The sequence below is a fragment of the Telmatherina bonti genome (genome assembly GCF_933228915.1).
Source record: "Telmatherina bonti genome assembly, chromosome: 16".
Lineage (NCBI taxonomy): Eukaryota > Metazoa > Chordata > Actinopteri > Atheriniformes > Telmatherinidae > Telmatherina > Telmatherina bonti.
Window position 1 is genome coordinate 8262665 of NC_136614.1, and position 17374 is coordinate 8280038.

The 17374-nt window shown below is 48.4% G+C and overlaps 1 protein-coding gene across 3 annotated transcripts in view; it reads left to right on the forward strand.

Moving 5' to 3' along the window:
* The window catches only part of arid1b (AT-rich interactive domain 1B), a 49048-nt gene that overhangs the window by 9991 nt on the left and 21683 nt on the right, over positions 1 to 17374 (forward strand). For all 3 annotated transcript variants that reach the window (XM_079255822.1, XM_079255823.1, XM_079255824.1), the window contains exons 3-4: positions 6799 to 6942; positions 7908 to 8021. In XM_079255822.1, the coding sequence (XP_079111948.1) occupies positions 6799 to 6942; positions 7908 to 8021 (258 nt within the window). The remainder of the gene's footprint in view (positions 1 to 6798; positions 6943 to 7907; positions 8022 to 17374) is intronic.

The window sequence follows — 17374 nt, forward strand, 5'->3', positions numbered from 1 at the left end:
ACTCAGGCATGGATGGATGGATTGATGGACAGAGGGACAGATGGAGGGATGGACAGAGGGATGGATGTAGGGTTGGATGAAGGGATGGGTGGAGAGACGGATGTGTCCGTGTAAACAGGGCTGCTGGGTCTGAAGTGTGTTTCTTCTTGTCTAGTTGTGGCGCTGCTTTTATTCCTCCACCCAATGAGAGCGGAGACGGAGGAATGTGATCGTTACTGTCTGTTGGCAGCGCAACCTGAAACAACTCCCAGCAGGGTTTTCTGAGACCTGTTGGGGCATGTAACAGGAAGAACCTGTCAGGCTCCGGTGTGGATCAGGTCGGCTTGTCAAAGCCTTGCAGGAGATGAACTTTAGATAGTTTCTAACTGGGAAGGTCCGCGTCTAACTGGGAAAGTCCACGTTACATCATTACAGGTTACTTTACTGCCGTCTGTCCTCGTAGTCACATCACAGAGACGTGCATGACGACGACCACACAGAGAGGAATGGCTTTTAACTGGGAGTTGGAGCCCAGATTGTTCCAGAACGTCTCTGATTGTTCCCACCAAAGTGGAGGTCAACTAATCTACTGGGGTGTCTGTCTGACCATCCATCAGTCTGTCTGACCATCCATCAGTCTGCCTGACCATCCATCAGTCTGCCTGACCATCCATCAGTCTGCCTGACCATCCATCAGTCTGCCTGACCATCCATCTGTCTGCCTGACCATCCATCTGTCTGTCTGACCATCCATCAGTCTGTCTGACCATCCATCAGTCTGTCTGACCATCCATCAGTCTGTCTGACCATCCATCTGTCTGCCTGACCATCCATCTGTCTGCCTGACCATCCATCTGTCTGCCTGACCATCCATCTGTCTGCCTGACCATCCATCAGTCTGTCTGACCATCCATCAGTCTGTCTGACCATCCATCAGTCTGCCTGACCATCCATCTGTCTGCCTGACCATCCATCTGTCTGCCTGACCATCCATCAGTCTGTCTGACCATCCATCTGTCTGTCTGACCATCAGTCTGTCTGACCATCCATCAGTCTGTCTGACCATCCATCAGTCTGCCTGACCATCCATCAGTCTGTCTGACCATCCATCAGTCTGTCTGACCATCCATCAGTCTGTCTGACCATCCATCTGTCTGTCTGACCATCCATCTGTCCATTTGTCCGTCTGGATGGATTTTTGCGAACTATTCAGGAAATCTGAGGAATAAGGACCAGGTAAACAGATTTTGGGGGTGATCCGGATCTCCGCCTGGATGCAGGAACTGTTAAAAGGATCCTTCATCATGTGGAGCTGCGGACAGGTTCGCCATTAGAGCTTCTGACTCGACACTGATGGCCAGAATTGCTGGCAAATAAAAATCTGTATCTTGCAGCTTTGTGTTAACAGCCAGGTTCCAGATGAAACTGGATGTGGACCAGCTTTCCTCTCTGGACTGACTGGTTTCAGCAGGTTTCCCACTGCAGAGAACCTTTTTAGCTTTACGTTCACGTTCTTGGACTGAAGCTTTGCTGAAGAAACCTGCAGAAATGGAGTGTGATGCTTCCTGAAAGTACATGAAAACTGAACAGGAGATGTTCCACTGCAGCCATGTTTGGTTCTGCTGTTCTGGGGTCAGTCGTAGCCTGAGAATCTGCTGTAATCCCCGAGCCGCATTCTTCCAGCATAAAGTCATTCTGAAACGCTTATTTCAGTTCAAAAGTGGGACAGACGGAGTTGCAGCGATGACATGAAGCAAGTTTCTGTTGACATGTTTGGTATCGGAGAGGGTGTCGGGATGTTTCTTCTGGAGTTCCGCACCCGTTCAGCAGATCCAGTCTGGTTACAGATCATTCCAATCCAGTCTTTATGTAAGGAAACAACAGATCACATCAAACGGGCCGGGTGGAGAGGAGAACCTCCAGCAGAACCAGAAGCAGAGTCAGGGAGAGTTCAGATGAGCTCCAGCTAGACTGGATTGGTCAGGCTGTTTCTGTCCGAGTCGCTGCTGACTCAATCAGCCGTGGTCGGACAGAATTTTCAGTCCAATCCTGGCGTGGTTTAAACGATCGGATACACAGGAAAATTTCTCCACGTTTACAAACTGTTTTCTCCAATGGATGTCGTTTAACCTTCAACACGCTGCCGCGGCATTCATGCAAGCGCTCGACAGCATGTGCACAGTTCACTGTTGGTGAACTTACATGGCTACATTTAGAAGACAACGATGTGTCTGAAGGGGAACTGTTTGAGTGATTCTTCGATGAAGAGATCATCGCTCTGTTCGAGAATAATCGGTATGCAGAGCAAGTAAAAGATGCAAAGGCGGACAGAGCAGGATGATCGAGTCGTGTTGTTCACTTAGAATTTCCAGGTAGAACACACCCCTGATCTTTACCAGCAAAAAGTTCCAAAGAAAAACTGTAAATAAATCTTTGTTTGTGGGTGGTTTTTTTTTTTTTAAAAAAAACAATAAAACAGACACAATGAACATATTTTTCATTCTTTATTACAACAATAAACAAGAAAGATGTGTGCTTTTGAAACGGGTAGACATAATTTTATTTGTTTGTGAAAAAGAATGCAGTTTTATAAGGAAAGAACATAATGTTTTATGCAGTGTGATGAAGGTTAAAGTAGGGAATTTCAGGGAGACTTGAAAGATGGCAGCAACCAGCACGTCTTTATATAAAAATGACTGCAACTTTTTCTGACCCTGCGGTTTAACATGCAAAACGAAAAACATGTAGTTGAAGTTGAACTGTACTCCTGACAGCTTGTAGACAACGACCGGCACCGATCGCATCTTTTAGGGAATGTTACACGCATGCATTTGTCTGTATTTAGTCATTTTTATCATGGCTTATTGCTTGGGCTAATGGTGCGAGGTGCTGAGTAAATGCTTTGTTCCGTCACGTTTCATTCATAATGGCCCACGTTGGAGAAGTTGTAGGCAAAAACGGACAGGCTCCCCATCCACGTCTGCGGTTTGTAGATGCCTCCTACGCTGCAGGACCTGCGACGTGACTCTTACATACTGTGATGACGATCCTTAAGAGCTACATTATGCAGCTCCAGTGGAATGGGACCGTATCGGATACGACGATTGAAAATTGTAGAACTGAATGATTATTAATCATCTAAGTTAATCATCTAAGTTAAAACCTTAATCTTCTTCTAAACTGGCATGCGTTGTGGATGTCACAAGCATTATGATCGTATTAAGTCTTTCCAGTACGTAAACAGATCATTTTATCATGTAAACGTGCCAGTTGGGATCTGATGGATCCAGTATGTGTCCATGTAAACATGTCAGCTGGGATCTGATGGATCCAGTATGTGTCCATGTAAACATGTCAGCTGGGATCTGATGGATCCAGTATGTGTCCATGTAAACATGTCAGCTGGGATCTCAGATGGATCCAGTATGTGTCCATGTAAACATGTCAGCTGGGATCTGATGGATCCAGTATGTGTCCATGTAAACATGTCAGCTGGGATCTGATGGATCCAGTATGTGTCCATGTAAACATGTCAGCTGGGATCTCAGATGGATCCAGTATGTGTCCATGTAAACATGTCAGCTGGGATCTGATGGATCCAGTATGTGTCCATGTAAACATATCAGCTGGGATCTCAGATGGATCCAGTATGTGTCCATGTAAACATGTCAGCTGGGATCTGATGGATCCAGTATGTGTCCATGTAAACATGTCAGCTGGGATCTCAGATGGATCCAGTATGTGTCCATGTAAACATGTCAGCTGGGATCTCAGATGGATCCAGTATGTGTCCATGTAAACATGTCAGCTGGGATTTCAGATGGATCCAGTATGTGTCCATGTAAACGTGTCAGCTGGGATCTCAGATGGATCCAGTATGTGTCCATGTAAACATGTCAGCTGGGATCTGATGGATCCAGTATGTGTCCATGTAAACATGATGTCAGCTGGGATCTGATGGATCCAGTATGTGTCCATGTAAACATGTCAGCTGGGATCTGATGGATCCAGTATGTGTCCATGTAAACATGTCAGCTGGGATCTCAGATGGATCCAGTATGTGTCCATGTAAACATGTCAGCTGGGATTCAGATGGATCCAGTATGTGTCCATGTAAACATGTCAGCTGGGATCTCAGATGGATCCAGTATGTGTCCATGTAAACATGTCAGCTGGGATCTGATGGATCCAGTATGTGTCCATGTAAACATGTCAGCTGGGATCTCAGATGGATCCAGTATGTGTCCATGTAAACGTGTCAGCTGGGATCTCAGATGGATCCAGTATGTGTCCATGTAAACATGTCAGCTGGGATCTGATGGATCCAGTATGTGTCCATGTAAACGTGTCAGCTGGGATCTCAGATGGATCCAGTATGTGTCCATGTAAACATGTCAGCTGGGATCTGATGGATCCAGTATGTGTCCATGTAAACGTGTCAGCTGGGATCTCAGATGCATCCAGTATGTGTCCATGTAAACATGTCAGCTGGGATCTGATGGATCCAGTATGTGTCCATGTAAACGTGTCAGCTGGGGATCTCAGATGGATCCAGTATGTGTCCATGTAAACGTGTCAGCTGGGATCTGATGGATCCAGTATGTGTCCATGTAAACGTGTCAGCTGGGATCTGATGGCTCCAGTATGTGTCCATGTAAACGTGTCAGCTGGGATCTCAGATGGATCCAGTATGTGTCCATGTAAACGTGTCAGCTGGGATCTCAGATGGATCCAGTATGTGTCCATGTAAACATGTCAGCTGGGATCTCAGATGGATCCAGTATGTGTCCATGTAAACATGTCAGCTGGGATCTCAGATGGATCCAGTATGTGTCCATGTAAACGTGTCAGCTGGGATCTGATGGATCCAGTATGTGTCCATGTAAACTTTGGTGGTGTGGTTGTCGTCTCTATCTGTGGTGCCTGACCTCGTGGTCCCTGAGGGGTCTGCGGGCTTCTGACTGTAGCCTGCTGACTGTCAGGGTTCAGTTGTCTCTTTAATGTTAATTTTAATGAATCTACAGAAGAAAAAAAACGTTGCAGGAAACAACTTTCAGATTTTTAAGCTGCCGTTTGCGAATTGTTTTTTCCAACGGAGGCTGTTCTCATCACAATGCTGAAGCTCTTGGTTGACAGAATGCAACATGGTGGTGGTTCAGAGGTCATTTGTCCTGCCTGATGTCCTCTTTCACACTGCAGCTGGTACCACAACCAGGTCTGATGGGTTCCAGGGGATCCATTTAGCTCCAGGATCCTGGTGTCCATGGAAGTGCACCACCCAGTATGGAGCTGAGCTCTGAAGGAAGTGCAGAATACGTTTGATGTCATCATGAGCATCATGTTACTCTCCGGTGGAGCTGCACAGACTCAAACCCCCAGCAGGCCAGGGGTTGGAGGTCGTCAGGGTCATGGGAGCTCTGTTGATGTCAGAATGGGAACATGTTGGCGTCCCGGAGGAAGTCAGACACTTCCAGAGAAGGAAAAGTTTAGTCACTTTCCAGGAACACACAGTTTTCTGAACAGAGGAGCTTGAAGAAAATGGATGTAGTTTCTGTTCCTGAATCAGTTTAAACTCTTCTTCTGTATGTCTCCTGTGTGGACAGTCTCTCCTTTTCCCTTCATAAGCCTGTCTTTACATTACCGCCGGCTGTAATACCCACAATCCTCAGCGGCATCGTTGGGTTTAACGTTGACCTGAGTTCTGCGAGGATCCACGTTTGTCTCAGAATTCACATGCTGCAAATTTTCCAGTGAATCAACGGAACAGACTGTTTAGTTCTCCAAAGTTTCCCATTTCTCCTGCAGGTGGTCTTTGTGTTCCCCGTTTGCCACATGCCTCTTTTTCTGCTCTTCATCGAGCCGCTTTGGTGTCTTCATCAGTAACGTTTGGTTTAATCTACAAGTGAAATGGAGAGATTTTTGGTTTTGACTTCAGCTGTGATGCAACGCCGGGAACTTCAGACTGGTTTACAGCTTAATGAAAACATGACCAACTTTTTCTTGGTTTGGGAGCTAAAACCTGTCGACGATCCTCCATCTTAATGCTGTGTTGAAAAGACACGTAAGAAAACAGCTACAACTACCGTTGCTGTTAGTTTAAATATCTCGGGGTCTTGTTCACGAGTGAAGGAAGGATGGAGCGCGAGATGGACAGACGGATCGGTGCGGCGTCTGCAGTAATGTGGACTCTGCGCTGGTCTGTCGTGGTGAAGAAGGACCTGAGCCAGAAGGTGAAGCTCTCGATTTACCAGTCGATCTACGTTCCTACCCTCACCTATGGTCATGAGCTGTGGGTCGTGGATGGATGGATGGATGGAAATAAAACAGTTTGTGTAATCTTTTACCGACGTCTAAGATCTTCCAGAGGAAAGTCAGCTGGCTTCTTTGTACCCCAGTGGAAGTAATCCGTCCATCTGCAGCTGGGATAGTGGGTTCTGGCAGGATTTATAGGATTTAACTTATGGTTTTTATGGTTCTTTATGGTCTGGACACATTCATCTTGATGATCCTCCAGCTGAAACTTTGAGCTAGAGATTCTTCTGTGGTGACGGATTCTGACCGGCTCAGACTGGAGGAAGAGCGACTTCCTCTCTTCCTCATCTTTTCTCCTCTTGAAGATGTTTTTCTTCTGATGTATTTTTGTTTAATTTTTCTGGATGTTTTCTCTTATTGCTTCTTCATCATCCTTCATCTCTTTGTTCCAGCGTGGCTTTATGGGAGCTTTATGAATAAAACTGGCAGTAAATGTGAGATGTTGTGAGAATGGCGCCTCCTGCAGGTGATCTCCAGTGACAACTGGTTCTTCTCGTGTCTCCTCAGATGGGTTCTCAGTTCGGCTCGCAGCAACAGAACATGGGTGGGTACGGTCAGCCGGGCCAGCCGCCGTACTTCAGCCCGCCACAGCAGCAGCCTGCCGCACCCAGCCAGCCGCCCTACATGCAGCCCCGCCCCCTGCCACAGCAGGTAGGCTGACACACACACACACACACACACACACACACACGAGTGAAAGTGTGAGACTGAAACTTCTTGGTTTTATTTGGACCCACATGGAGAAGAACCGACAACAGGTTCTTTTTCTTGTGTCAGATCCATGAACCTTCAGTCGAGGTTTCCAGAGTTCAGGTCATCCTCCTCCTCTTCAGTCGGGTCAGAACCTGCCGGACTGGTCTGAGCTTTCGCCCAGTATGTCTTCACTGGGAGCAGATGAAGCTGCAGACCAGTCAGCGTCTCAGCACCATGATTTCCTTTCAGCTGGATCATCTACTGGTTTCTGTTTTCCATCCTTTAACGTGTGTGAAGAAGTGACTGTTCCCAGCAGAACCAGTCCAACGACACCACGCTGCTGCATCTCAGAGACACGTCCACCCAGAACGCTCTGCTGGATCTCTGCTGCACCCTGACAACGTCGCTGATATCACCCTACTGGTGGAACGGCAGCGTGGAACGGTGATGGTCATGTGACCCTCCAGCTGGTCTACGGAGGTTTTCCAGCATTTCTATCCGTCCAGGAGGTTTACAATCCAGATGTAGTGTTTATTCAGAGACTCTAGATGGTAAATCCACAACAAGCGGATGAAACAGGTGGAGCAAAATGGACTCTGAGTTCCACCTGGAAAAGCTTCCAACATGAAGCTGAAAACACCAAGCATTGTGTGTGTGTGTGTGTGTGTGTGTGTGTGTGTGTGTGTGTGTGTGTGTGTGTGTGTGTGAGTGTGTGAGAGAGAGAGAAGTCAAGTGCGGTCATGGCAACATGAAGCCAGATTTCTCCCGAGACTCTGAGAAGAAACTCCTCCTGATGGTCAGGAGCGGTTAATGTCCATCCGTCCTTCCTCTGCTGCAGAATCAGAGCCGGGTTCTGGTTCTGGTCCAGCAGAACAGTAATGTTTGTCTAATAGCAGAGGCCATTTATCTGTCTGTCTGTGCAGGAGGTGCCGCAGGAGGCGTATGGGGGGAGGGGCAAGTCTGCCGCTATGACTCCTGGGAAAGCGAACCATGAGGACATGAGTCTGAGCCAACAGGAGAGACCGTCCAGCCTGCCGGTGAGTCCCGCTGGTGTCTCTGCAGAGCAGCTGGACCCAGCAGGTCTTTCATTTCCAGTCTGGTCTGCTTCACAAAGCTCCACGCTACGTTTACACGGAGCTTTAATTCAGAATAAAAGTTCATTCTGCTTTAAACAACCATGTAAACGCTTCATTCCTGATGCAAATTTCTATCTGGAACTTAATTCTGATGTAAGTTTACTGGTTTATTCTCATTTTAATTCCAAAGTAGTATGCTCATGTTGAGCTGCTACTTCACATTTAGAATAAAAATAGCGGTGAAACTGGAACTAATTATGTAGTTTTTACAAGTTACAACTGACAATACGAGAAGCAGGGAGCCAACTTTGTTTATAACCGGTATATATGTCATACATATGTACAATCAGAACCCTTCCCAACCCCAACCATATGTACAATCAGAACCCTTCCCAACCCCCGATGATGTTTGACAAGCAGACAGTTCCGCCGCCTGTCGATGTTTCCGTCAGATCACCATGATGTCTGCACATCCATGTTTTCATTGCTTCACTCCAGAGATGTAAAAACTAAAAATAAGGCAACTTTCCATCTGAAACCCAGTAATAGTCCCTCAGTTCACTCTGGCTGGCTGTGTTTCGTCCTGTTGACACACCCGGATGTGTGTACAGTTGGTTTGTTGACAGAAAATGCTCATGAACATCCGAGACCTGAGTGTCACACCTTCATCGTGCTTCATCAGTCTGTTAGAAACCGTCAGACAGCTTTTTTTAAATTGCTTAAATGTGATCACCTGCAGCTCCAGCTGTGAGCTGCCCTCTTTCTTTCTGTCTCCATCCATCTCCACCTTCCCTTTCCCCTCCACTCCTCTCTCCATCCCTCTCCATGCCCCTCGTACTGCCTGCTGTCCCTTTCCACAGCTTTGGCTCTCTGAGGCCTCTTCTGAAGTCAGGGTGCTGAGGCAGTTGCCATGGCGACTGTTAGTGGAGGAGAGACTGTTCTATTTGCAGGAAGAGAACATAAAGAAACCGAGCTGAATCAGCTACACCCAAACGTCTCACAGATTCTTAAACGACTTGACTTGACATCAGACGCCGTCGTATTTGATGGCCGGTGTCGTCCAGTTCATACAGTTCGGTCTGAACTCACTTCTGCATGATGACTGCATCCTGTCACATCACGGGAACCATGACAACCAGGTCGTCGAGGGAGTGCACACACGCACACACACAAAAAGACCTGAAGGTTTATGACCTGGAGCTCAACTGGACCGGTTGGTCGTTAGAAAACTGAGAGCCAGACCTGCAGCGGGCTGGAAAAGCATCTCCATGGATCCACTCTGCTTTTCCACGTCTGTACGCAGAGATCCCGCCTCCCGTTGTTGCATGGAGGAACCAGTATAACCAGTACAGGTGGACGCCAGTGGGATGGGTTACACCCAGGAGAGATTCCAGAGTGTGTCCATCTTACCGTCCGTCTTTCTGTCCGTCTGTCTTTCCGTACATCCTACCGTCCGTCCGTCTTACCATCCGTCTTACCGTCCGTCCATCTTACCGTCCGTCTTACCATCCGTCCATCTTACCGTCCGTCTTACCATCCGGCTTACCGTCCATCTTACCGTCCGTCTTACCATCCGTCCATCTTACCGTCCGTCTTACCATCCGTCTTACCGTCCATCTTACCGTCCGTCTTACCATCCGTCTTACCGTCCGTCTTACCGTCTGTCTTTCCGTCCATCTTACCGTCCGTCTTACCATTCGTCTCACCATTCGTCTCACCATTCGTCTTATCGTCTGTCCATCTTACTGTCCATTTTACCGTCCATCTTACCGTCTTTGTTACCGTCCATCTTACCGTCCGTCTTACCATTCGTCTCACCATTCGTCTTATCGTCTGTCCATCTTACTGTCCATTTTACCGTCCATCTTACCGTCTTTGTTACCGTCCATCTTACCGTCCGTCTTACCATTCGTCTTATTGTCCATCTTACCGTCCATCTTACCGTCAGTCTTACCGTCCGTCCATCTTACCATCCGTTTTACCGTCCTTCCATCTTACCGTCCATCTTACCATCCGTTTTACCGTCCGTCCGTCTTACCGTCCATCTTATCATCCGTCTTACCGTCCGTCCATCTTACCATCCGTTTTACCGTCCGTCCATCTTACCGTCCATCTTACCATCCGTTTTACCGTCCTTCCATCTTACCGTCCATCTTACCATCCGTCTTACCGTCCGTCCATCTTACCATCCGTCTTACCGTCCGTTTTACCGTCCGTCCATCTTACCGTCCGTCTTACCGTCCGTCCATCTTACCGTCCGTCTTACCATTCGTCTCACCATTCGTCTCACCATTCGTCTTATCGTCTGTCCATTTTACCGTCCATCTTACCGTCTTTGTTACCGTCCATCTTACCGTCCGTCTTACCATTCGTCTTATTGTCTGTCCATCTTACCGTCCATTTTACTGTCCATCTTACCGTCCGTCTTACCGTCTGTCTTACCGTCTGTCTGTCTTAACATCCGTCTTACCGTCCATCTGTCTTAACATCCGTCTTACCGTCCATCTTACCGTCCGTCTTACCGTCCGTCTTAACATCTGTCTTACCATCTGTCTTACCGTCCGTCCATCTTACTGTCCGTCTTACCATCCGTTTTAACGTCTGTCTTACCGTCTGTCCGTCTGTCAGTCTTACCGTCTGTCTTACCATCTGTCTTTCCTTCTGTCTGTCTTAACATCTGTCTTACCGTCCGTCTTACCGTCCGTCTTACCGTCTGTCTTACCGTCCGTCTTAACGTCTGTCTTACCGTCCGTCTTACCGTCTGTCCTTCTTACCGTCCGTCTTAACATCTGTCTTACCGTCCGTCCATCTTACCGTCCGTCTTACCGTCCGTCTTACCATCCGTCTTACCGTCCGTCTTACCGTCTGTCTTACCGTCCGTCTTAACGTCTGTCTTACCGTCCGTCTTACCGTCTGTCCTTCTTACCGTCCGTCTTAACATCTGTCTTACCGTCCGTCCATCTTACCGTCCATCTTACCGTCCGTCTTACCATCCGTCTTACCGTCCGTCTTACCGTCTGTCTTACCGTCCGTCCGTCTTTCTGTCCGTCTGTCTTTCCGTACATCTTACCGTCCGTCTTACCATTCGTCTCACCATTCGTCTCACCATTCGTCTTATCGTCTGTCCATCTTACTGTCCATTTTACCGTCCATCTTACCGTCTTTGTTACCGTCCAGCTTACCGTCCGTCTTACCATTCGTCTTATTGTCCATCTTACCGTCAGTCTTACCGTCCGTCCATCTTACCATCCGTTTTACCGTCCTTCCATCTTACCGTCCATCTTACCATCCGTTTTACCGTCCGTCCGTCTTACCGTCCATCTTATCATCCGTCTTACCGTCCGTCCATCTTACCATCCGTTTTACCGTCCTTCCATCTTACCGTCCATCTTACCATCCGTTTTACCGTCCTTCCATCTTACCGTCCATCTTACCATCCGTCTTACCGTCCGTCCATCTTACCATCCGTCTTACCGTCCGTTTTACCGTCCGTCCATCTTACCGTCCGTCTTACCATTCGTCTCACCATTCGTCTCACCATTCGTCTTATCGTCTGTCCATCTTACTGTCCATTTTACCGTCCATCTTACCGTCTTTGTTACCGTCCATCTTACCATCCGTCTTACCATTCGTCTTATTGTCTGTCCATCTTACCGTCCATCTTACCGTCCGTCTTACTGTCCATCTTACCGTCCGTCTTACCGTCTGTCCGTCTTACCGTCTGTCTTACCGTCTGTCTGTCTTAACATCCGTCTTACCGTCCATCTTACCGTCCGTCTTACCGTCCGTCTTACCATCTGTCTTACCATCTGTCTTACCGTCCGTCCATCTTACTGTCCGTCTTACCATCCGTTTTAACGTCTGTCTTACCGTCCGTCCGTCTTACTGTCCATCTTACCGTCCGTCTTACCGTCTGTCCGTCTTACCGTCTGTCTTACCGTCTGTCTGTCTTAACATCCGTCTTACCGTCCATCTTACCGTCCGTCTTACCGTCCGTCTTACCATCTGTCTTACCATCTGTCTTACCGTCCGTCCATCTTACTGTCCGTCTTACCATCCGTTTTAACGTCTGTCTTACCGTCTGTCCGTCTTACCGTCTGTCTTACCGTCTGTCTTACCATCTGTCTTTCCGTCTGTCTGTCTTAACATCTGTCTTACTGTCCGTCTTACCATCCGTCTTACCGTCCGTCTTACCGTCCGTCTTAACGTCTGTCTTACCGTCTGTCTTACTGTCCGTCTTACCATCCGTCTTAACGTCTGTCTTACCGTCCTTCTTACTGTCCGTCTTACCATCCGTCTTAACGTCTGTCTTACCGTCCGTCTTACCGTCCGTCTTAACGTCTGTCTTACCGTCTGTCTTACTGTCCGTCTTACCATCCGTCTTAACGTCTGTCTTACCGTCCGTCTTACCGTCTGTCTTACCGTCCGTCTTAACGTCTGTCTTACCGTCCTTCTTACTGTCCGTCTTACCATCCGTCTTAACGTCTGTCTTACCGTCCGTCTTACCGTCCGTTTTAACATCTGTCTTACCGTCTGTCCGTCTTACCATCTGTCTGTCTTGCCATCCGTCCATCTTACCATCAGACTGGAGAAGAAGTTGGACTGACAGGCAGAAACTTCCCTTTTAATATCCAACCAGCATTGAGCTGCGTAGTGAAATTAGTCTGCTGGCTGCCATGACGACCTGATTCCTCCGCTCTGACATCAGGTTTCATCACCCATGAATTCTCTGTTCAGGCCTCTATTCTGTAGAGGAGACGGCGAGATGGAACTGGTGCATGCTCATGGTGACACCACACGTGTTACTACCTCACACACACACACACACACACAGTGCCGTGGTTTATGGTTCTAATTAAGCAGGTTCTTATCCTGACTCTCCACCAGCGAACTGAGCAGTAGAACGCTCCAAACGACCCATATTGCATAATGTGTCGCTGTTTCTCTTTTGCACAAACTGACTGAAAAATATTTACACTCAAATTTAGTTTAGATAAATAAATAAAACGTTTGCTTCTCTGAATCTGATGAAACTGAACACACACAACTGTCAGTGGGATCATGGTGTGTGTGGTGAGAAGGTGGACTAAACGAGGCGGAGCTGCAGACTGCTTCTCTGAAACCGGAGTGTGTCCTCACAAAGATAGAGTTACACACACACACACACACACACACACACACAAACACCAGGACTGGAGCTGCAGAGAAACACACTCTGACTCTGCAACTCACCCTTTATAATTAGAAATGTGTGTGTGCGCGTGTGCACAGTGCAGCACAGCAGCTGATTGGTCGAGCTGTTGGCAGGGGCGGAGGGAGACAGGAAGAGAGGGTTGGTTGCTCAGCTGTGATTGGCTGGCGTCATATCCTCGCTTTATTCCTCCTCTCTTCCTGTCCATGATCAATAACTTGCTGATCAGTGCGATCTGATAATTAGAGATGGCAGCCCTGCCGCTGATGGAGGTTCTGATCCATCAGGGAGGAGAGGAGGCTCCACAGCATTCTGCTCCTTTTTCTGTCTGGATGAGCGACGAGTCTGTTTGTCCAATCAGAGGCTTTGATGGAAGACGGTAGTTATCGCCATAAATCTGTGAGCTGCAGGCGAAAGCTTCCGTCTGAACGTTTCCAGTCTGCTGAAACGTTTCCAGTCTGCTGGAACGTTTCCAGTCTGCTGGAACGTTTCCAGTCTGCTGAAACGTTTCCAGTCTGCTGGAACGTTTCCAGTCTGCTGGAACGTTTCCAATCTGCTGGAACGTTTCCAGTCTGCTGGAACGTTTCCAGTCTGCTGGAACGTTTCCAGTCTGCTGGAACGTTTCCAGTCTGCTGGAACGTTTCCAGTCTGCTGGAACGTTTCCAATCTGCTGGAACGTTTCCAATCTGCTGGAACGTTTCCAATCTGCTGGAACGTTTCCAATCTGCTGGAACGTTTCCAGTCTGCTGGAACGTTTCCAGTCTGCTGAAACGTTTCCAGTCTGCTGGAACGTTTCCAGTCTGCTGAAACGTTTCCAGTCTGCTGAAACGTTTCCAGTCTGCTGAAACGTTTCCAGTCTGCTGGAACGTTTCCAGTCTGCTGAAACGTTTCCAATCTGCTGGAACGTTTCCAATCTGCTGGAACGTTTCCAGTCTGCTGAAACGTTTCCAGTCTGCTGGAACGTTTCCAGTCTGCTGGAACGTTTCCAGTCTGCTGGAACGTTTCCAATCTGCTGAAACGTTTCCAGTCTGCTGGAACGTTTCCAGTCTGCTGGAACGTTTCCAATCTGCTGGAACGTTTCCAGTCTGCTGAAACGTTTCCAGTCTGCTGAAACGTTTCCAGTCTGCTGGAACGTTTCCAGTCTGCTGGAACGTTTCCAATCTGCTGGAACGTTTCCAGTCTGCTGGAACGTTTCCAGTCTGCTGGAACGTTTCCAGTCTGCTGGAACGTTTCCAGTCTGCTGGAACGTTTCCAGTCTGCTGGAACGTTTCCAATCTGCTGGAACGTTTCCAGTCTGCTGAAACGTTTCCAGTCTGCTGAAACGTTTCCAATCTGCTGAAACGTTTCCAGTCTGCTGGAACGTTTCCAGTCTGCTGGAACGTTTCCAGTCTGCTGGAACGTTTCCAGTCTGCTGGAACGTTTCCAGTCTGCTGGAACGTTTCCAGTCTGCTGAAACGTTTCCAGTCTGCTGAAACGTTTCCAGTCTGCTGGAACGTTTCCAATCTGCTGAAACGTTTCCAATCTGCTGGAACGTTTCCAGTCTGCTGGAACGTTTCCAGTCTGCTGGAACGTTTCCAATCTGCTGGAACGTTTCCAGTCTGCTGGAACGTTTCCAATCTGCTGGAACGTTTCCAGTCTGCTGGAACGTTTCCAATCTGCTGGAACGTTTCCAGTCTGCTGGAACGTTTCCAGTCTGCTGGAACGTTTCCAATCTGCTGGAACGTTTCCGGTCTGCTGGAACGTTTCCAATCTGCTGGAACGTTTCCGGTCTGCTGGAACGTTTCCAGTCTGCTGAAACGTTTCCAGTCTGCTGGAACGTTTCCAATCTGCTGGAACGTTTCCAGTCTGCTGGAACGTTTCCAATCTGCTGGAACGTTTCCAGTCTGCTGGAACGTTTCCAGTCTGCTGGAACGTTTCCAGTCTGCTGGAACGTTTCCAATCTGCTGGAACGTTTCCGGTCTGCTGGAACGTTTCCAATCTGCTGGAACGTTTCCGGTCTGCTGGAACGTTTCCGGTCTGCTGAAACGTTTCCAGTCTGCTGGAACGTTTCCAGTCTGCTGGAACGTTTACAGTCTGCTGAAACGTTTCCAGTCTGCTGAAACGTTTCCAGTCTGCTGGAACGTTTCCAGTCTGCTGGAACGTTTCCAGTCTGCTGGAACGTTTCCAGTCTGCTGGAACGTTTCCAATCTGCTGGAACGTTTCCAATCTGCTGGAACGTTTCCAATCTGCTGGAACGTTTCCAGTCTGCTGGAACGTTTCCAGTCTGCTGGAACGTTTCCAGTCTGCTGAAACGTTTCCAGTCTGCTGAAACGTTTCCAGTCTGCTGGAACGTTTCCAGTCTGCTGGAACGTTTCCAGTCTGCTGAAACGTTTCCAATCTGCTGGAACGTTTCCAATCTGCTGGAACGTTTCCAGTCTGCTGAAACGTTTCCAGTCTGCTGGAACGTTTCCAGTCTGCTGGAACGTTTCCAGTCTGCTGGAACGTTTCCAATCTGCTGGAACGTTTCCAGTCTGCTGGAACGTTTCCAGTCTGCTGGAACGTTTCCAATCTGCTGGAACGTTTCCAATCTGCTGGAACGTTTCCAATCTGCTGGAACGTTTCCGGTCTGCTGGAACGTTTCCAGTCTGCTGGAACGTTTCCAATCTGCTGGAACGTTTCCAGTCTGCTGGAACGTTTCCAATCTGCTGGAACGTTTCCAATCTGCTGGAACGTTTCCAGTCTGCTGGAACGTTTCCAGTCTGCTGGAACGTTTCCAGTCTGCTGGAACGTTTCCAATCTGCTGGAACGTTTCCGGTCTGCTGGAACGTTTCCAATCTGCTGGAACGTTTCCGGTCTGCTGGAACGTTTCCGGTCTGCTGAAACGTTTCCAGTCTGCTGGAACGTTTCCAGTCTGCTGGAACGTTTCCAGTCTGCTGAAACGTTTCCAGTCTGCTGGAACGTTTCCAGTCTGCTGGAACGTTTCCAGTCTGCTGGAACGTTTCCAATCTGCTGGAACGTTTCCAATCTGCTGGAACGTTTCCAATCTGCTGGAACGTTTCCAGTCTGCTGGAACGTTTCCAGTCTGCTGGAACGTTTCCAGTCTGCTGAAACGTTTCCAGTCTGCTGAAACGTTTCCAGTCTGCTGAAACGTTTCCAGTCTGCTGGAACGTTTCCAGTCTGCTGGAACGTTTCCAATCTGCTGGAACGTTTCCAGTCTGCTGGAACGTTTCCAGTCTGCTGGAACGTTTCCAGTCTGCTGGAACGTTTCCAGTCTGCTGAAACGTTTCCAGTCTGCTGGAACGTTTCCAGTCTGCTGGAACGTTTCCAGTCTGCTGAAACGTTTCCAGTCTGCTGAAACGTTTCCAGTCTGCTGAAACGTTTCCAATCTGCTGAAACGTTTCCAGTCTGCTGGAACGTTTCCAGTCTGCTGGAACGTTTCCAGTCTGCTGGAACGTTTCCAGTCTGCTGGAACGTTTCCAGTCTGCTGGAACGTTTCCAGTCTGCTGAAACGTTTCCAGTCTGCTGAAACGTTTCCAGTCTGCTGGAACGTTTCCAATCTGCTGAAACGTTTCCAATCTGCTGGAACGTTTCCAGTCTGCTGGAACGTTTCCAGTCTGCTGGAACGTTTCCAGTCTGCTGGAACGTTTCCAATCTGCTGGAACGTTTCCAGTCTGCTGGAACGTTTCCAATCTGCTGGAACGTTTCCAGTCTGCTGGAACGTTTCCGGTCTGCTGGAACGTTTCCGGTCTGCTGGAACGTTTCCGGTCTGCTGGAACGTTTCCAATCTGCTGGAACGTTTCCGGTCTGCTGGAACGTTTCCAGTCTGCTGGAACGTTTCCAATCTGCTGGAACGTTTCCAGTCTGCTGGAACGTTTCCAATCTGCTGGAACGTTTCCAGTCTGCTGGAACGTTTCCAGTCTGCTGGAACGTTTCCAGTCTGCTGGAACGTTTCCAATCTGCTGGAACGTTTCCGGTCTGCTGGAACGTTTCCAATCTGCTGGAACGTTTCCGGTCTGCTGGAACGTTTCCGGTCTGCTGGAACGTTTCCAGTCTGCTGGAACGTTTCCAGTCTGCTGAAACGTTTCCAGTCTGCTGGAACGTTTCCAGTCTGCTGGAACGTTTCCAGTCTGCTGAAACGTTTCCA